Source organism: Mustela lutreola, chromosome 13 (assembly GCF_030435805.1).
Source record: "Mustela lutreola isolate mMusLut2 chromosome 13, mMusLut2.pri, whole genome shotgun sequence".
NCBI lineage: Eukaryota > Metazoa > Chordata > Mammalia > Carnivora > Mustelidae > Mustela > Mustela lutreola.
Genome location: NC_081302.1, coordinates 82,372,974 through 82,394,359, shown reverse-complemented (window position 1 = coordinate 82,394,359; position 21,386 = coordinate 82,372,974). Strand labels below are relative to the sequence as shown.

At 41.7% G+C, this 21,386-nt stretch overlaps 1 protein-coding gene across 2 annotated transcripts in view; it reads right to left on the bottom strand.

The window, feature by feature from the left end:
• Positions 1-680: 680 nt before the first annotated feature.
• Positions 681-21,386, bottom strand: part of MIPEP (mitochondrial intermediate peptidase) — a 170,314-nt gene continuing 149,608 nt past the window's right edge. For both annotated transcript variants that reach the window (XM_059143887.1, XM_059143889.1), the window contains one exon: positions 681-942. In XM_059143887.1, coding sequence (XP_058999870.1) covers positions 845-942 — 98 coding nt within the window. In that variant the 3' untranslated portion in view covers positions 681-844. The remainder of the gene's footprint in view (positions 943-21,386) is intronic.

The following is a 21,386-nucleotide window of genomic DNA, read 5'->3' as shown; positions in this document are numbered from 1 at the left end:
ATTTCAAATCTGGCCCTTTTGCACCATCTTTGGCCATTAAGGAGAAGTCGGAGAGGCTGTTAGCAGATGTCATTTTAAGCTAAAGTCTATAATTAAATTCGTGACTTTGATGGTGGGAAAACCCCATTGAAGAATTCCTTTCCTATTATTAACATGCAGTGATACAATATGCAAGAATGTAAAGCAGATGTGTTCAGGATAAAGTCAGACCCGGTCTGAATTCCCCTTTCTTCCTTTATGCTGGATCTTGGCACATCCCTTGGTAATTGCACTCATCTTTGTACATTTGTAATCGAGCCAGAAAAGCACGAGTTCAAGTCTTCTCAGTTCTAAGTCCATCTGTGGAGCCTAAGCACTCAGAGCAACGCAGTGCAGTCAACTATAAGCACTCTGGAAACCGTACTTGCTCCAAGCACATTTTCCAATGGTCATCGTTCAAAAGAACTATATTGTGTAACTCTCCTGAAGACTGTTTCAAACTAAAATAAGTTTGCTTATAATTAAGTCCCTAATTTAACCAATTAGAGATCGATGCAAGGGGAAAAGTTCAACAGGAGACTGGTTGGCTTAAGGAAGTGCCCATACCTTGAACTTAAGAATACGAGGCTCTAGTTTTTATTAGCTCACTGAGTAGATTTCCATTATGTTCAAAAACCTGCCAAACAGGCTAAAAGCCAGCATCATTAAAACAAATTATTTATTCCAAGTTCCATCAGTTTAAGGGTTTTCAGAAGTCATTACAGAAGTGAATACTGAAGTCAGAAATGAGTGTTCACAGCTGTAGCATTTACAACAAAATTCATTATCTACACAACCTCGGTCTGAAAGAGACAAGGTGCTTCCATCATTCAGAATCCATGAGAAAAGTTTCGAAGTCCAGATCCAAGTCAGAAACAAGGGCACTTACAAAGTCATCAATAGAAGGACACTTCTGAAGCATACCTGCAAACAAAGAAAAGATCAGCCAGCAGATCCACCTGCAGACAATAAAGAGAGACAAAGACACTGTACACGAGGGGAATATTCTGCCTTTTTGAAATGAGACCTTGTAAGAACTGCCTATGTAAACATTATAAAAAATCATGAGTGAAAAAAAATTCTTGGGCAGTGGGTGGACCTTGTGGCTATTTATGATTTTAATATATTTTTACTATCTAGTCAGCAATTAACATGAGATTTATGAGCAAATTCATTTCCCAAGAGTTTTTCTATTGCAGATATTTCTATATACTTAGAGTGATGTTAGAAGGCTGAATTTTTAGTCACCTTTGAGTGCATTGGTTCAGAACTTAATATGTTTAGTTGTTTATCAAGTTTTAGTATCAAGTTCCATATACTTTAAAATCAATCAAATGTTATTCTTTTGCAGAAATCTTGTATCAGAATCAAGGTATTGGCTTTCCTCCAGATTTTCCTATTTTGGAGAACTCCTAGGTTTGCAACTTTCTAAATGGGTAATAAGGAAGTCATTTAAAAACTCCAGTACTCAGATTTCCTCATATAGCATGTAAGGTGGCTATCAAGATAAAACAAGAAGATGTAGTAGAAAACAATGAGGCATCATGTCTAGCATATATTCATAGTTTAGTAAAAAGCTAAATCTATCTCTACTCTACTCCAAAGAAGCCGAATATTCAATCAACCTACCTCTTGCCTTGACCTGTATTCTTGGCAGATAATCCTAACTCAAGGGTTGGACAGGGCTTTATACATTGGCATTAATCTGGGGGTGGATCCCATAAAACTCATTCTAACACAGAGACATTAAAAGATTGCCAGAGTCCTCTTTCTATCTCCATCTTTAATGCAGTTCCATATAATATATCTTGAGTATTTGCTGTGTATAAAGGATCAGTCCAGGTCAGTCAAAGATGAACAGACTAAGTCATAATATGCCTAACTGTAAAAGCTAAAATTATGAAGTGTGTCAAAGAAAACACCTCTGTGACTTTGAGGTAGGCAAAGGTTTCTTAGGACAAGAAAGTAATAACCATAAAAGAAAAAAATTGCAGTATTAGATTTCATCAAAATAAGAAACTTCAATTCTTTAAAAGAAAATAAATAGGTAAGTGGCAGAAAGGGAGAAAATACTCAACATAATATATATCTCACACTGGATTGGTATCCAAAATAAAGGACTCCTTCAACTGAACATAAAAAGAATTTTTTAAAAATTCCAGTAGAAAAAGATTCCAGTAGACCTTTCACAAAAGAAGACAACCAAGTAAACACAACAGGCACTAAGAAGATACAATATCATTGTCATCTGGGGAAAGAAAACTGAAACCACAATGAAACACCACAACACACCCACCAGAGTGGCTAAAATTACAAAGGCCAAATATAGGGAAGGTTGTGGGCCAACCTGCATTGTCACATGGAGTGGTGGAAGGGTGAAATGGTATAACCACTTTGGAAAAAGATCTAGTGGTTTCTTATAAAACTAAGCACACAGCTACCCTATGACCCCACAACTTCCTCCTAGGTATTGACCTGAGAAAAGTGAAACAAAACAAAACAAAAAAGGACTTTACAACCCTAAACTGGAAACAACACAAGTTTCCATCAACAGGATATAGATAAACATACACGGTATATTCGGAAAATGGAGTATCAGCGACAAAAAGGAACAACCCACTGATAACGTGCAACAACCTGGGTGAATCTCAAGAGGCTTACACAAAGGAGTACCTCTTGTTTGATTTCATCTATAGGAAACCCAAAAGTGGGCCCAACTAATCCATGCTGAAAAAACATCAAAACCGTGGATGCTCTCAGGAGTGGAGATGACAGTCTACTGAGAAGGGACGCAAGCCAACTTTCTGATGTGATGGTAAATGTTCTATACCTGCATAGTGATTGGTATTAAGGTGCATATTTGCATCAGAATTCATTAAATGGTACATTAAAGATTTATGCATTTCACTGTATATAAATTTTATCTGAAAAGGAAAAGTAAAGAAATATGCATATTAAAAATGTCTGGAGTAAAATGTACTGCCATGTGACACGTGCTTTGAAAAATTACATATATATACATATATAATACGTACAGAGTGGATTCATGGACTGACAGAGGAATGGATGGCTGGAGGTGTGATAAGACAACAAAATGTTATTGTAGAATTTAAATGGCAAATATATGAGTGTCTACTGTACTATTCATTCAACTTTTCTCAATCTATGAAAATGTTCAGCATAAAATATTTGGGAAAAAATCAACTGTGGGTGTTAACAGTGTATAAAGTGCCATCAGTGGAGAAGAGAGGGTGTAGGATGAATTCTGATGAGAGATTCAGAAGGCTTTGGGGAGAGTTGGGATCTTAGTAGAAACCTGAAGGATAGAGAAGATTCGGGTTCAAATTAGGGCCCTCCCGGGACCTCTCCTAGGTGGAGAGGATCCCGCAGGAAGGTACTGAAGCAGGAGAAGGCAGAATGTAAATGGAACATGAAGTGGTCTGGGGTGGGCTGGAGGAAGGCTGGAGGAGGCTCTGGGAGACATGTTTTTCGAAGACTCGAAGGGTTGGAACTAGAGTGACCAGGATGGGAAGGTAACTGAGCCAGAGCGCTAGAGGAAAACCAAACCTTGTCACATTTAGGTGCCTGGGGGTGCTCCACATACAGGCCACCAGGCCTCAGCCAGCAGTAAGAACAGAGAGCTCAGGGGCAGGACCAGGACAGGACACACAAACACAGTCATTCCCAGCGGTAAGAGGGACTGTGTGGGAAACTGCCCAAGGACTGGCTTGTGTGGTGGACATAAAAACAGCAGAATCAAAGCACAAAAACAAAATCCAAGCACATTTGTAAGCCACTAACCAGACCTGGAGTAGTTAAGAACAATAAGAATATCATGATTGTAATTTCAACTTTGGACCGAAATATTTTCACCCTCATTCAAGTTCAAATTCTAATATCTCCGTTCAGGAAATACCTGAGAAATAAGGAGCAGTTACTGAAAGACAATGTCATTGCTTTGTCTTTATTTACAATACAGAAGTTTGACACACAATTTTCTTTTTATAGTAAAATAATCTGTATGGGTGAAAGAAGGTCTTTCCTCTGATCCAGCTGTGTCACTAGGATAGAAATGTTCAGTCTTTGATGACGGCTAGTGCAGCACATTTCCCATTGGATCGTTAGGTGTAGGATATTGCGTAAGTAGAAGCAATCTGACTAATAAATCAGGTTTCATGCATTTCCTGCACACCAAGTTTCTTAATGTAAGGAACAGTTGTAGGGAAAACATTTAAACATGGCTTTCAATCAACTGTGTTAACCTATTACACCCTTTTCTTCCCTTTAGTATGTGAAACATTCTATAATTAAATGACTGGTCGTTTATAATTAAATGCCTGGAACTGTCAGAAGGTAAGACCCATCTATTCAGAGCCAACCGATTCAGTTAAGCATGGCCTCCTACCCCTTTGAAGTGGTTCACTTTAACTCGACAAACTGCCAACATAAATATGACCTTGCTCTGTCCTTCTCGGGACACAGACCTAACTAGCACATGTCCTTCTCCAATATGCCATCCTCAACACGCCCTCATCTCAGAGAACGGCAATCACAGCTGTAGCAAAAGCTCCTGGTGTTTTTAAGTCCAATCTGGTCAGCAGTAAATGGTTTGGTAATTTTGGACATCATGTGACCGTGAAAAATGAAGGTCCCCAAAAGAGGAAATCAAGACCCAAAGGAGTAAAGAATAGCTCCCAAGGCAAGAATTCTCTTGGCATATTGTCATGGTATCCTTGCTTTAATTAGATTTAAATGTTCTGCAAGTGTCAACATGAACTAACTTCTACACAGAGAATTAAAAGAAAAATGCAGTGTTTTCAGGCAGTTTCCCAAGTCAGAAAAATTGAAATTAGCTTTTGTAAGTGTGTACCGTCAAAAAAATTCCAGGAATTCTGATCTTTTTAAGAAGCTGACAAAGATGTCCCTTTTGTCTTCAAGTCTTGATCTTAAAGGGTGATGATTGGACCTGCAGTTTCTTGGGAACCCCTGGGAGCCAGCTTGGGGGCCGTTAAGTCCAGAAGTGGGTGGAATTTACAAACATATTTCACTGTGGAAGTCACCTAACTTGGGGGTGGGGGTGGAAAGACAGACTGATGTTGCCAAAAGGACTGAAATTGCACAACTGCAAGAAGTGTTGACAGCAATGTAAGAAAGACAAAACTGCATTAGGACAGACATTGTACATATTCGTTCATAAAAAGGGAAAGAGGGTAGTTGAACTTCACCTACTTGTCCTAGAGGAAGAGAGAATACATAATGAGTAGTTGAAGAATGATGATTTAATTTATTTTTCTCCTCATTTTACCTGAGAGGCAAATGGGCTAGTAAAAGTTGGTACAAGCCAGAACACTTTCATCTCCACTGCTCTGCTCAAACTGGCATGTTTCATAACCTTCACGTACGAGGGCAATTAGATGGGCCTGACTAAAATAAATTATGATATCAAAAGGTTTCCAAGACTGACTCCTGAAGCAGTAAGGGTTTCCAAATCGTGCTACGTGCTCTTCTTTCTACTGCCCTATTGGCACAGAACTGGAAATAAAGTAAAGCTAAAGATACCAAGCAGGAGAACCCCCAACAGCCGGTCTAGAAAGGATTTATGGGGAAAAAAGTGACAATGGCAGTTACCTGCTGAGCAATCACTGTGCACCAGGCACTGTGCTAAAACACACTTGTGAAAAACCTATTTCACAAGTAAGAAAACAGAGTGAAGCGGGGGGTGGTCACACAACTCTTAGTTTTTGTTGAACCCTGGAAGCCTTGGTGCCAGAGCCCACGTTCCCAGAACACCGTGATATATATTATATTGCCTCAGGCCCTGGAATTTTGCAAAACAACACATTCTGAGAAGACGCATCTTTCAACATCAGCATCCCGGATATGACAAAACCCACCTGTGAGGAGATGTTCTGGCGGGGGGGGGTGTCTGATAGCTTCCTGATGTCACCCATGGCTACATGGATCCAGCTTATTAACTGTCCCCCTCCTGCCTTGAAGACAGAGCAGGTGTTTTTGGTGCTACTGAGGACACTTGGCCCACAGTCACAAGGGCTGAACTGCGCATGGAGGTAGAGCACAGAGAACACAGGGAGTGAGGGAGTGAGCTCTGCTGAAGAGGCTGGGACCAGGAAAATGTCTCTTCCTCTCTGGGCATGAGGCTTGGCCATGCTCTGCTGCCACTGCAGCTGCAGGCATGATACGGGCAGAAAAAAAGTAGCGGGAGTTCTGCACGTAGGGAGGTTTCCTGGGTGGCCTCCAAGTGTCTGTGGTATCCCCTTGCAAACAGAAGCCCTTACACGTTTGAGGGGCTCCCAACTACGCCTATTTCTATGCTTTTACCAAGAATGGATTTTGCCAGTTCCAGGAGGAGTTGTGTATGTGTTCAAAGCTGCACATTCACGCCCTGTTAGTCTGTGGTCTGGAATCCATAATCTAACCAGACCACCATTTAAATATCAACGCATTCTTAGCGGGAACTGTTTAACCTCTTGAATGCCCATCTGCATGTGCAACTAATACAGTTCGTTGAGAACATGACAGGACACCTGGTTGGCGGTGTGATTAAGCCTCTGAGACAAGCTGGCAGAGATGGACTCCTGTTGCGGCCCCTTTTACCAAGCACTACAGGAAATGACTAGGGCACTTAAAAACATTTAAAATTTTTTTTAAAGTTTTATTTATTTATTTAACAGAGAGAGACACAGAGAGAGAGGGAACACAAGCAAGGGGATTGGAAGAGGGAGAAGGAGGCTTCCCACAGAGCAGGGAGTTCGATGCGGGCCTCCATCCCAGGACCCTGGGAGTATGACTGGAGCCAAAGGCAGACACTTAACCAACTGAGCCACCCGTTTGCCCCCAAAACATTAGGATTATTTTGAGCCTCGGAAGAGAAGTAGAATCGTTACATCTCCTTTTGGGGCCCATTTCCTATATTGCTGAACACCAAGCAAGGATGCTCAAGCTAAGAAAACTGTGGCTGAATGTGACCAAAGTTTAGTGAAAGCAAAAAAGGGTGAAGTAACTAGAAATAAAATCTCTGTAAGGGTTTTTTTCCCTCCCTCCCTCCCTCACTGTGGACCAGAGTCCCTGAAGTCAATTGAAGGCAGGCAAAAGCATGACCTAATTATGTATTAGGAAGATACAGTATATGTACTATATATAAGAATGACCAAGAATCTGTTTTACAGAAATATATGTTCTAAGAGTGCAGTTCTCCGATGAACATCATGGGTATCACCTGGGAACCTGCCAGAAATACAAATGTTGGGTCTGGACCCTCAGGCCTAAGGAATCAGGAACTGGAAGTGGGCTCGTCAGTCAGGGACCCTGATGAAGTATGAGAACCACAGTCCAGATGGACATGTGGAAACTGACTGAAGTGGAAAATGAGATTGGGTTTCTCTCCATGGGCAACCATAACTTGAAAAGTACGGGGCAAGAAAGATGTATGAGTTTTCTATGTAACTGAACTAAAGAATATTTGTTTCTCAAGTGAAATGAGAAACAATCTTAGGAAACAAAAGCAGGATTTGTTTGGGACGCTGCTCAAAGTTATGATTACCAAGCCTCAAGAGAGAGGCCACAGCTGGCTGGAAAAGCACCTAAAAGGATCAAGTGGATTTGGCATGAAAATAGTCTGAAAATCTCTGGGCGGTGGAGGAGGCCAGGAGGGAAGCTGCCATAAGGCACAGAGCTGTGGGAGGAGCGCGACACCGTGACTGGCCTTGCGCGAGAGGTCGATCTCCCAGACGGGAGGTGTGCTTCAGGGGCTGGCGGCAGGGTTTTTATTGTGGAAAAGGAAGCAGAGTGTATTTTGCTTATGAGCAACTCCCTGGAAAACAGGGCTTTGTGTTTATCGATTGTTGACGCTCTTGTGAGGACGGCTCGGAACACATCGCATAGGCTTCTTTCCTGTAGCAATTCTGACTGTTCTGAGCTTGAGAACTGTAATCAGACCTCAGTCGCTAGGGGCTCAGAAGGCCCAGCTGGGGCTCTTTCTCCAGGAAAAAGACCAGGAAGTCACTACAGGAACAAGTGGTCAGCAAGAATGCCATGAATTCTGGGAAAATGGGAGTCATCGTAGGATGGTTCATACGGAGGAGTGCTGGATGCTGCTGAGGTCGACTCCCCACAGACTTGGCAAGCTCCCTCCTTTAAGAGGTTCCGATGCCCTTCCCCGACCCCCACCCCCTACCCCCCACCTCCGGCTGCCGAGCTCCATGCACCATGGCAGTGAGCAGAACCATAGCCATGCCCTACTCCATTTAAGATGGAAAGTCTGGGCAACTGGATGGCTCAGTGGGTTAAGTGTCTGCCTTTGGCTCAGGTCACGATCTCAGAGTCCTGGGATCCAGCCCCTCACTGGGCTCCTTGCTCAGTGGGGAGCCTGCTTCTCCCTCTGCCTCTGCCCCTCCCTTCTGCTTATGCGCGTGTGCTCTCTCTCTAATGAAGATCTTTTAAAAAAAATTTAAAAAAAAAAAGACAAAGTCTTTTCAAACATTTACAAAAATTTAATGTTCTGAGTACCTGTGTGCCAAGCACTGTGTGCTAAAGACATGAGGCACACATATGAGCAGAACATTATTTCTGTTCTTGACCAGCCCATTATTTGGGGAGAAAACCATAAAAATACATAATGTTAATGTAGAAGAAAGGTGTATATAAGGTACAGAATTGGTGCAAAGGAGAGTGATTGAGTTAGGGGCCCAACATGGCACCAGCGCCCTGAAGACTCTATTCATTCCTTCTCCCAAGACGTGGGAAACTGCTCTTTCTGGGCCCTGCTGGGACTTCTCCCTTTGATTCTCCCTTTGATTCTGTGGCCACCTCCATATTGTTCCAAAACATTCTACTTTGGTATGCCTGACTTGGTTCTGTTTTTTTTTTTTTTTTTCAAGAAGATTCTCCGTTGATAAAAAAAGATCAGTTCACAAGTTATTAAAAGGGATTAAGTGACGCCTGGGGACACTGATATTTTTTTGTTTGATTAAGGATCAAGTTTCTAGACCCAGAGCTTAAACAGGTAATTTTTTTTTCATTTAAATAACTCTGTCTTTCCTTGGATTCATAAAATCTGAGTGATAGACAGCAAGCTGTATGTCCGATTTCCTCTCTCCAAGTTCATTGGGGAAAAAAGAAGGGTTTTTCCTGGACAAAGAGGAAACCCAACTTATTCCTCTGCCTCACCATCTTGGCCAGATGTGGTAGGAGTGTGATGGGAGGTCTGCTAAGAAGCTGGGTGGGTTTGTCTCAGTAGTTTTTTGGTCCTCCTGAAGCTGGTTCTTTCCTTGAAGAATCAAGGGGGGAAAAATCACCCTTACATTTGTGGGTTTCAAAGGTACAACGAAAGTTTGTGTACTGGATGTGTGTCCAGAACTGCCCAGGAGAGCTGAGGCCTGTGTTGCATATTTGGGTCCCAGGTGGATACAGGCCTGCTAACTATGGGACTGGCTAGTGTTCAGAACCCCAAATGGCCATGGACAAATATCTCAGCAGTTCTGTTAAATCCAACGCTAAAAGCCAAACATAATTGTACATTTCCAGACACTGGTACTTGGTTTAAATTCTATCAGTCAAGTGTGTAATTAGGACCTACAGGCGTCAATTGTTTAGGGGGTCAGACTGGTGGACCAAGAAAAGCTATAGACTCCCAAAAAGAAATGTCCTGGGGACCTCCTACTGGGACCAGAGCCTGCTCCACCAAAACCAACCAGAGTCACTACCATGTGGTTTGAGAAACAGCCTTGGGGGCAATGTGTAGGTTAGGGTTTTAGGCTGAATGGAACATTATCTGGTTTGGCATACACAGCATTTTAGAACTTAAATTTCAGTGTAATTCTCCTTTTCTGACTACACAAAAGTTTTCCTTTGAAGGGGTGCCAAGGGGGAATGGAGAGGAAAGGTAAATTCTTCCTTTTCTAAACAGAACTTAAGATGTCTCTAAACAGGTTCTTATGGTACTGATGGTTAGAGCAAGGGTTTGGTGAGTGATTACCTGAGGTAACCAACTGCCTAAGAGACCTTAGCCAATTACTTCACTTCCTATACCTCGCTTCTGCTAAGAGCAATACGAATGAAGATAAAGTGTTAGAGTGTAATCTAATGTTTGAAGATCATAAAACTGGCATAGTGTCATCTACTTTGCTTGATTGCTGTAAGAATCTTTGTTAAGATAGCACATTTAAGACAGAAAATATTCCATAACTGATAGTAGTAACAATCAGATCCAAAGGCTTATGAAAACCTACTTCCCAGTTCAGTGAGTTAAAGGATAAGGTTGTTTATTTACTTATTTATTTATTTGCACAAGTCGAATTCCAAAACATTGGTCTACGGTTAAGTCTTCAGGAAATGACCATCGAACACACAATCATAAGCTAATTATCCAGCTAATGAATCACTGTTTGCTTTACTTTTTTCTACTTTTTGCCATCTGCTTTTTAGCAAGGTGATGGGGAATGAGGAGGGCACATGTTGTGATGAGCACTGGGTGTTATACATAATGAATGCATCACTGAATGCTACATCAGAAACTAATGCTGTACTATACAGTGGCTAAATGAACATAATAAAAAAATAAATAAAAGAAGGAAACAAAATATGCAACTAAAATCGATCTATTTTTCTCCCTTATTAGTAGCTGTGAGAAAAGGTGTATCAAGAAGAGATCACTGGAACTGTGGGAAAGTTCTGGAAGTGGACAGTGGTGATGGTTACCCAGAACTGTGAATACTTGTGAATTGTGAAGGCCACGAAACACATATTTAAGAATGGTTGAAATGGTACATTTTATATCATAGATACTTCACCGCAATTATAAAAAAAAAAATGAGGAAGAGGTCCCAAAGCACCAAGATAGAGCCTTTGCTCTGCCCAGATGGTCAGCAAGCTCTACTAACCTCCAGGATAACGGGGGATATGCCAAAGGGCAGATTCTCTCTCCAGATCTAGGAATGAGTGAAAAGGCACGTCTGTATATTCCCAACACCATTACCAGCTCTCAAAACCTATCATAAGAGTAAATAACTATTTTTTTTGTGCACTGAAATAATTATATGTGCCAAACACAGCTAGCCCGGTGAAGAATTACAGTACAAAGGCTGGCCTGGCAGCTTGAAAAGTCTAAAGTGAATTTTACGAGATCAGAACTCTCATTCCAGATTTGTCTCTCCCAAGCCTAGGGCAACTGTATTGCTCACCTTCTCCACTTTGAAGTTTTTCTCTGCTACAAGGCTGTGGTTTACCCACACCTTTTTCTAAAGGTGGATTCCCACTATCTACGATCAGTTCCTGGGAAAACCGGAGTATCAGCCAGAGAGTGAAATTCCTTTCTTCCTTTGAACTGAAAAAAACCCCGATTGCCCCCTAGGCTGGGTTACTATCTGTCTCTGGTCAGACACAGGTTCTGTCTCTGAGGCCGCCAACTGGATGGAGCATCTGACCTTCCTGCAGGACAGAAGCTGATCCAGCCAGCTGAGCCCCACATACAAGTGATCTGTTTACAAATTGGTTTATTTTAACTTCGTCGTCAGATGTATAATTCCATTTAGAATTACACTTCTGGGTTACAAAACATTTTGCCTTTTGAAGCTCCATGTCTTCCTTAAACAAACACACCCACATACTAAACACGGACACACCCTCTTCAAAAATCAGTGCTTTTACAAAAGGGAGGTCTGAGCCTTGAGAACACAGGTGCTCCCTTCTCTTCCATCTCTTTCTTCCAAAAAGCTCTCAGCTATTTCAGAGGCCACGTTGAGTAAATACCCAAACAAGCCAAAGATTAGGGGTTCTATTGACTTGGCTATTATTCCCCATTGCCATTTACCTCTATTATTGAAACTATGTCATAATCCTGGAGCCACTAAATTCTAAGTCTGGTTCCATGACATGCTTTCTTCATTTGTTCCTGCTATGCCATGCAAAAAAAGAAGGCTGCTGCCAATGAGTGTGTTGTAAAGTACCGCACCTTGCTGGGCATGCACGAGCTCTCATTCAACAAATCTGGTTTTGCCACAGAACCACTTCATACATGTAAGTCAGCTGACACCTTATCAACACTAGTTAGCATACACCAACATCCGTCCCCAGGACAGTTTGCTCTGGGAACCCAACAGTATCTTCCTTGAGCATCGGTGTATTTGTAACAAGCAATTCAGGTGCCAAACACTGTAAAAAGAGCAAGCGGGAAAATACGCGGAAGATGAGCACAACCATTTCTAAAGCCAAAGCTTCCTGGTATAAGCTGAAAAGTTTAAGAGATAAACAGAGCACCCTAAAGGTGAGTCATGGTTCCACCCGTTGCTCTGGTGTGACCCTGGGCAGTAAAGGACGCGAGCGCCGCAGGACCCTTGCAGAGCTGTCAAAGCGAGGAAATCAGCACAGCACCTGGGGCAGCAAACACACTGCATGCGTGTTTCTAGAAGTAGTTTACTGTCACCCCTCTCGTGCTTCTTGTTGCTGCGGTTACTCGTGCCCCGCCACTCAGCTCCAGAAATATAAAAGCAGTAGAAGTTAGTCTTAACTTCTTAATAGCCAAAATAAAGTACTAGTTGTCTCAGGAAAATCAGCATGCGAGGCTACTGTGGTGTTTTCACAAAATTCCTATGCTAAAATGAAAAAAGCATGTGTACAGCACAGAAGAGGGACCAGAATTCCAGTTATTTAGAGGGTGTGATTTAAGATTTTGAGAATTTTTTAAATCTGTTTCCTTTAAACTGCTTGAAAGGAAAATGTAAGTGGAGTTGAGCCGTCCTCCTGACCCTATGGCTCAATCAAACTAAACGTACCTTTAGTTCTGTAAGGAGAAAGATTAAAAAGCAACATGTGTTACCTGACATCCTCTACCTTGTGTGATGAGGTAGAAAAAGAACTCAATAATGTTATTCAAATATTTGAGAGAACACTCTGAGATTAAGAAGCGATTATTCTATTTAAAAAAAAAAAAAACTTTAATGTCAAGATGAACAATTAAGCAAAAGAAAATTAGGTTTTGGCTTGATCGTTCCTTGGTCCAGTTTCGTTATTAGTAATGTTACATAATAGTCAAAAGGAAAAAGTTTCTCTTACAGTTAGTTGAAAAGCCTCAAATAAACATTGGAAGATATCTTGTAAAGTGATCTTTCAGGAAACGATCCAGTTAAATCAAGAGACATCTTCCTGTCTCTACACTCTCTGGCAACATTTCAAACACGAGTCGGTTAGCAAACGCCAGTTTCAACTGTTCCACTGAAATCTGCTCTAAACCTCTGCAACTACTATTATTATTTTGCCTTTTATTGGTATGCTCCCTAGATGGAAATGCACCAGTGTCCCTCAGCACCCAGTCTTGCCCAGGAAACTCAGGGCTTCTAATTTGCTCCGCACTTGAAGCTTGATGCCTCCGGGTATCAAGCTAAGAAACTAGATCAAGAGCTTTGGGGAAACACCATCTGCTTTTCCAACCTGTTTTTAGCCTCCTACCAACAGCAAACATTTGTAACCGCATGTTAAGAACACCATCTATAATGATCATCTTTAAAGAAGGTTTTATAACATTTCCATTAAGCAATCAAAAAGAGCTGGAAGAATATTATCTGTGTTCCTTTAGAACATAGTTACAGTAGATAGAATCTGAAAATGGAATTGCTGGTGTCCTTCTTGGAATGAGTCCACTACAAGTTATTTACTTGGGAACAAAAAGGCTCTCACATCTCAAATAAAGCCAAACTCGGAGACATTATCTCAGATGACTACACAAATGGAGAGGGCCCCATGACATTTACACGGCAAGTAGAAAATGACAGCTTCCTGGGATTCAGAGAAGATGACCAAAGTGGGCAACTCTCACTAAAAGTAAATAGCCACAAAAAACTGTATCAAGAGTCCACAGCTCCATGAGGGCAGGGGAGGAATGTTGTGAGCTGGCAGAGGCAGTGGGCACCCCAAGGGCTTGGAAGTTATGATGGCCTGGGTCAAATCCTGACAAGGCCATTTAAAAGCTTGGCACACAGAGTAACTCAGTTTCTCTAGGCTTTACTTCCCCTGCATGTGAAATGGGAACAACGCCATACGGCACATGAATGTTGCAGTGTGCCTTACAGACATTGTCTGTGTCCACATCTAACACACTTTTTCTTTGGAAGATTTTATTTATTTATTTGACAAAGAGAGAGAATTCTCACAGGTGTGTGCACAAGCAGGGGGTGGGGCAGAGGGAGAAACAGGCTCCCTGCTCTCTCCGATGTGGGGCTCCATCCCAGGACCCTGGGACCATGACCTGAGCAGAAGGTAGAGGCTTAAGCAGCTGAGCAACCCAGGAGCCCCCGCATCTAACACACTTCCTTTGTGACTTCCGTTATGTCATTGTCTCTTGACCTTTTTTGCAAAACAAATCTCCTTCCTGCACGCTACCTGAAATCATTTGGGCAGGAACTTGTGGCACCCAGGACTTAATAAGAGTACTCTACTCTGAGCACTGGTGAACATGCAGTGCCATGGCCTTTTGTCTAAAGGGGTTCTTAACCCTTCCCTTCCAGCCAGTTGTTTGACAAGCAATACTTTTTCCCAAGCAAGGCATTGTACTGAAATGAAAAGTGCCATCTAGGTATATGTATGTGTATACATACACACACACGGAGTACACACTGACAGGTTAAAAGTGAAAATTCTAAAAAAAAAAAAAAAAAAAAAAAAAAGTTAAAATTCCTTTTAAAAGTTACTTCTCCACAGGCTTTTCTTCCTCTTTACTAGCAAAAATTATGTTGTTGAATTTAGTCAGTGCAACACTGACAATGAAATAGAAAAAAAAATCCAGGGATAGTAGATGCTTCTGGATTAAGTTTTACAGAAGAAAAAATCTGTCATTTCCTGATAAAGGCTGACTTCCTTTAACTGGTGTGAAGAAATCAATATGCCATGTAGTTTCTATCACCCTACACTGTAAAAATTATACAAAAGCACATCAGTGTCTAGTATGATCATATGCAGTTATCTGTTTGATGTGTTTGAGCATAGGAATTACTTATTCCCAATCCTCCAAAGGTTATTTATTTAGAAGTTATAACAAAAACAAAAACAAACAAAAACAAAAAACCTGCCGCTCTTTCCATAAAGGCATTCCACTTGTAAGACCCACATCTTTTCTCTTTTGTTTATCTGTATCATTGAAATACTGACCTTGTATTTTAGAAGCAAAGAGCCTCTGAGTGGCTCTTCCAAGGACAGGTGTCTCTGATCATTACCGAATACTACTTTTCCCTGGGATTAGACTGGGTATGTTTTGGTTAGAGCATCTGAGGAAATCAGGCTGCAGATTCCCAGATGTGGTACCCATTAACATAACAGGTATGTAGAGAGCTTTCTGGAGGGTCAACATCCTGTCATATTTACTTAGGTCCATACTGTCATCATACCCTCCTCCAGGCTGCCTCACCTACTTGTCAGTGCCCAGTATGCAGGTGGCTGGCTGGGGGGCAGGAGTAGCTGAAACCCAGGAGCCTTGCAGGCCCCCAGCCTGTGTTCCAGTGGAGGCTGCAAGCCACCAAGTGGCTACCTTTCTGCAATTCTACCTCCCAGAGAGGGCTCCCTTTTGTAAATCTGACTGGATGCTATACCCCTCACATTATTCCTTTTTATTTCTGTGTCCCTGAAATGTCTGGTTAGTAGCATTCAATAAACATACACTAAAATTAAATGAATTAACGTCATCAACAGCTAACAATGTCTTTTTTATTCCATCACATTATTTACCAGTCCCTAACCTAAGGATATTAAGGTGCTACGTCTGAACAAAAGACAGAATTCAGGACATCTCCTTCCGTCTTAGGCAAAGGCGGAAGCAAATGGTCCCAGAAGTCAACACACGAAAGGCAGCCGGCAGGAGGAAGAGACGTCAGAGGGAGGTGGTGTCGAAGGTCAAGGCCTCAGGAACCACCTGACCCCAGGGAGAGTTTTACTTAGAGTTGATCCTACTTTAATGAAGCCCCAAGAGTTGACTCACCTCCTTTAACAAAGCCCACTACATATTGCCATGAATCAAGTTGCAGAACTGATCTCTGACCTCCCACAGCAGGGAAAGCATTTTCCACTTTAACGCCTGTTTCTTAAGTAACTATTCATTCACCACACTGACATGGCCTTGCGTTATAGGAATTCTGAAACACAAGGAATGATCCATTTTATTCTATCTTGTAGAACACTGGTTATGTACAGTGTAGTAAATACAGGTGTTGTTTAGAGGAAAAGCTCCACCAAGAACACAAAATATGTTGGGTAGCGAAATGCACGGTGTTCACTTATGAGCTGTGGCTCCCGTCTACCTGCTGATGAAGCCTCTTAAATCAGAAACAGATGGAGGCCAGAGAAGCTGGGGTCCCAGTGTGGGTGTGGTGGGGAAGCTAGAACGAGAGGCAGGAGGACCAGACACAATGCCACAAAATCAGAGAAGATGGGAGACACAGAACAGGCAGGTGACAAGCAGAACACGTGCACTGTATATATTTTTTTCTTTTACATTAGAAAGGAGCTTTGCAAAAATATCTGGGCCCACGAAACCTTTGGATGTATTGATGTGACAGAAAACTTCTCAGACAAGGGGAATAAAAACCTCTTCCAACAATCACCAGTTTTTTATGGCACAAGAAATATTTCACCTTTTAAGTGTATTTCATATTTACGTACTCGCTCGTTTAAAATGTTTACTGACTGCCTGTTGCAGGCACTGCGGTACACAGAACAGCGCCCCTCCTGTCCAGGAGCTTACAATTTTTTGGAGAGCACAGACCACAGGCCAATAAATGAAACAATACAGCTTCCATTATGTCAGGAAGTAAATATGTGCTAGGAAAAAACCAAAACAAAGCAGAGTAAGAAGCTAGAGGTGCCAGGGAAAGCCTGGAAATAAAGATGATCTATATTTCTTAACATCTGAGCAACCCAACCAAAGTCATCTGATTTACCTCGAACAGCACAGTTCTGCATGGCAGGCTAGTAGTTTTAAGTCATCTTATCTTTTAATATTTGAAATAATTGAGGGGCTGCCTCACAAGTCACAAATGTAAAATACCCTGCAGGGCAGGCCCTCATATGCCACAGGGCACGTCTGTGAGCAAGTTCTGGTATTTATTTACCGGAGCCCCTCCACACCCAGGGGGCACAGATGTCGGCTAAGTCGGGCAGAAGCTGTTCTGTGCTTATCTCGCCCTTGAAAATCCCACTTAATTAGAAGAATAAGAAGCAAAACAGCACTTTCAAAAAGCGGACAAACTCAGGAATAACCATCCAAAGCCTGCGTGCATTTATTATTCTCATACGGGGTTAGGTCTGCCAGCTTTGCGCCATACGTGGCAAGATTCGGGGATTAACCAGATGACACGATTAAACGTTAACCTCATGTTTTTAAACCACAAGAAATAACTACAACCAATGGGTCGTCCATTAACCAGTGGAAATTGCCTTTTCTCTTGAAGTCACTGCATATGCTTTGTGACAATTGGGAAAATCAATCAACCTGGTGTTGAACAATGACAGTTTATGTAACTTTCTTACTTTTATTTTTTATTTTTGTAGCTTTCTTACTTTTAAACATCAGCTGTACTTCTGTTGACAGACAAGACTTGCTGCTCCTTGCCTGCTATCATGATCGTACTGTACAAATAACACCAACAGTAAAGCCCATTTGGCCTATTAGGTTAGTAATCAGCTTATCAAAAAAATAAATAAGTAAAAGTATCAATTGTCATTACCTAAAGACAAGACCTCAATCTTTTCAAGCAGACAGGATTTTTTGAGTCCATTTTAATACTTGTGTCATCCTGTCAATGAGAGCTATCTCAAAGTGGAACGAATCTGCCTTGTGACAAAGTGGGTTTCCCATCATTGCAACTGTCTGGGAAGAAGGGCTTCCAGAAGCTAATCAGTACCAGTATCAGTACCTTCAGTAACTCTGGAATCGAAACCCCTTGACTCGGGAGCTTCTTGAGCTGAATTCCATACGGGGGCTGATCTGTTTTAGGGCAATGAATCCACTTGTTGGCTCCAGGTTTCTCTCATACTCTTCCTAATACATCACACTTTACTCGGCCACTGCTCCGTGGCTCTGATCAGTAGGTCCCCGAGGCACTCAAGAGCACGACCACCTCTCCCACAACAAATGGAGGGACTGGGGAGTCATCTTTGACATCCCTCCTGCCTACTCCCTTCCATGCAGAATCAATTCCAAGCCCAGCTGCTCTTCCTTCATAAACAGTCTTCGATCAGAAAACCTCTTCTCATCCCAACTGCCTACTCTCCTGGGCTGGTCGCCCTCATCTCTCACCAGGATTACTGCAAGGAGCAACAAGCAGCCTATTCAAATCAGGCTTACCACAGTCCCTCCTCAGCAGGCAGTGGATACTGTAAACCATAAATCTGATCTTGTCACTACCTGCCTTGGAAATACTCTCCGTGCGTTCTCATGGCCCTCAGAATAAATGCGTGGAAATGTAGGAAATGGAGTTGGGGGGTGGGGCCAGGAGGCAAACCACAGATGGCGGTGTCATTACCAGAAATCTTACCAGAGACGCTTTTTTTGTTTTTATACTGACAATTTAAAAGATAGTTTTATATTTACTGAAGAACAGTGAGGACAGAGAGTTCCCATGCAGCACACCCCGTCAGTCCATCCATCTCCTCTGGTGTTAATAGCTTCCCTTGGTTGGGCACACAAGTCACAATTAGTTAACCAGTATTCATTGGTTAACCAATTTGTCACAACAGTAACCAATATTACTGATAATTAAAGTCATACTTTATTCACATTTCCTTAGTTTTTATCTAACGTCCTTGTTCAGCTCTAAGGTCCCATCCAGGACACCACTCAGCATGTAGCTGTCTGTCACACTTCCTTAGGTTTCTCTGGACCTTGAACATTTCTCTGATTCCCTGAACTTGACAGTTTTGAGGTGTACTGTTCAGGTACTTTGCACTGTGTCCCTCAGTTTGGGTTATGGATTTGGGAAGGAAGACCACAGAGGTGAAGTCCCCTTCTCAGCATGTCCTATCGTGGGTATATCCTACTACCATGGCTTCACAGCTGAGGCTGACCTTGAACACCCAACTGAGGAAGTATTTCTCAGTTTCTCCTCTACAAAAATTACTGAAACTGTTCCCCACCCCCTTCCGTATTGGATTCCTTTGGAAGGAAGTCACTCTGTACAGCCCACACTTAAAGGTGGGGAGTCACGCTCCACTTCCTTGAGGGAGGACTACCGATACAAATTATTTGAAATTCTTTTGCATGGGAGATGGATTTGTTTATTTCCCCATTTATTTATTTATTCGTTCAATTATTTATATAAGTATGGACTCACATACATAAATTTTATACTTTGTGCTATATTCCAATAATTGCCTTATTTGGTTGTGCAAATTGTTATGGCTTTGGCCACTGGGAACTCTTTTAGTGGGCATCTGTCTCCCTTTGACATACACACCCATCCTCATGTGTGTTTCTTATTTCCAGAAGTTCCTGGCTCACACTGTTACACTCAGCCCTAGAATCAACCATCCAAAGAGCTCTGGTTCCTTTTAATGGCGAAATGGTGTGAAAGCAAAAGCCAAGTGGTAGGTGTGCTCACTATGACCAGGACCCAGAAGGTTTTTAAAGAAAACAGTAATTATTAAAAAAAAAAAAGTAGTTATCACTGTTGATATTAATCTCCCTGAGGTTCAGCAGGGATGATCTCTTGGAATATAAACCACGATCCTCTGGTTTATTTCTTGGAGAAAAATAACACGTAATAATTTAGACCAGATGATACAGGATAATTATTGCAAAAATGAATGTGTTTTGAAAACCATAAAGCTCTGCAGAAATGTAAGGTATTATGATTTTAATCAGCTTAAGGTAAGGCCCTGTGGGCTTCTAGACTTTGGTTTCATGAATCAGTTCAGCAACACAGAAAAACAAACTGAAGGGAGTTCCACTGAGAATGAACTCATTTATCTACTATTTCTTTTAGTCTTATCTGATGTTTCGTCTTTTTAAAAACTCAGTCAAGTTATTACTTTGTATTTCTACGTGCATACTGCTTTTGGCCTCAGAGACATAAAAATGAAGCTGAGAGTGTCTTTTCTGGAAACAAACACAGAAGTTAAGTTGTTTAGAGTTGGAAACAACCTCCTGGAATGTGAAAGTCATGGACTTTAACCTTTCCTTTCCCCCCATAAAATTCTTTGTGCAAAGGTTGAAGGGTAGAGCACAAGGAATGCTATAACCAGAGGCAGAAACATGAAACTTCACTGAGCATCTAGCTTGTTTGGCTGTGGTGAGAATCCTTCTCTTGGAACCACCATGACTAAAATTGATTATAAACTAAGTTGATAGCTTTACCACAAAAGTCTAAAGGAGCTCCTACAAAAACAGATTAAGGAAAATTTTATTGCTGATCAGTGGATGTCAGGCAGGCCTCTCTGATGTCACTAGTTAGGATGTGACATTAAAAACAGCAAACCGCAGGCTTTGGGGGCTCATGAAGGCCTGAAGGCTCATGTCTCTGACATCTCCCATGTTCTAAAGACCAGCTCGATCTCAACACAGAATTGAGAGATCAGCTGAGGAAGACATGGGAGTCAGAAGGAGAGGCAGCAAAGAAAGAGAATGAACATTGACTAAGTTTCATTATCCATGAAAACGGGGACCATATGGCCTAGGTACAGGGGACTAAATTAGGTAGCATAGCAGAAGGCCTCTGGCATGGAGTAGTTTCTCAAAATGTTAGTTTTGTTCTGATTATCTAAAAGATAAATCTGAACCTAAAAACCCAACAAGGGCCATTTACCCAAACTCTGAGAGGACCTACAACACAAGAAGATCGTTTACAAAGAAAGACCTATGTGAGTAAGTCATCTGTCATTCACAAACTGCTGAAATCATCTAACTTCTTTTGCCAATAGTCACATCATTCCACTCTTGTATTTGGTGTCGTAGGAAACAACTCTGCTGCCCAGTGGGTACAAATATTACTCCCTTGCCACTCACAAACCTTACTGCATGTTTGTCTTCTAGAAAACCATATATTTTCTGAAACAATTGTAATAGAAGCCGGACTTTGGATCATGTCCACCACGGCACACTTAAAAGTATCCTAGTATAGACTTTCAAAAATAGCAAAATGAATGAAAATATCATAACATCATTGTTTCTTTTAAGTAAAACTTTAAGTTCCTTTATGACTCAGAAATGTGATACTTAATATAAACTTAAAAACCCTGGCAGGAGGCGTATGAAATGAAGAGCAGAAAACCTCCACGAGGGCAATGAAATACAAAGAGTTCAACCTCACTCCAGAATTCTTGGCAATGAAGAAAGCTGGTTTTGGTCAAGTATTGCCAAATTGCTGAGGAGGGGG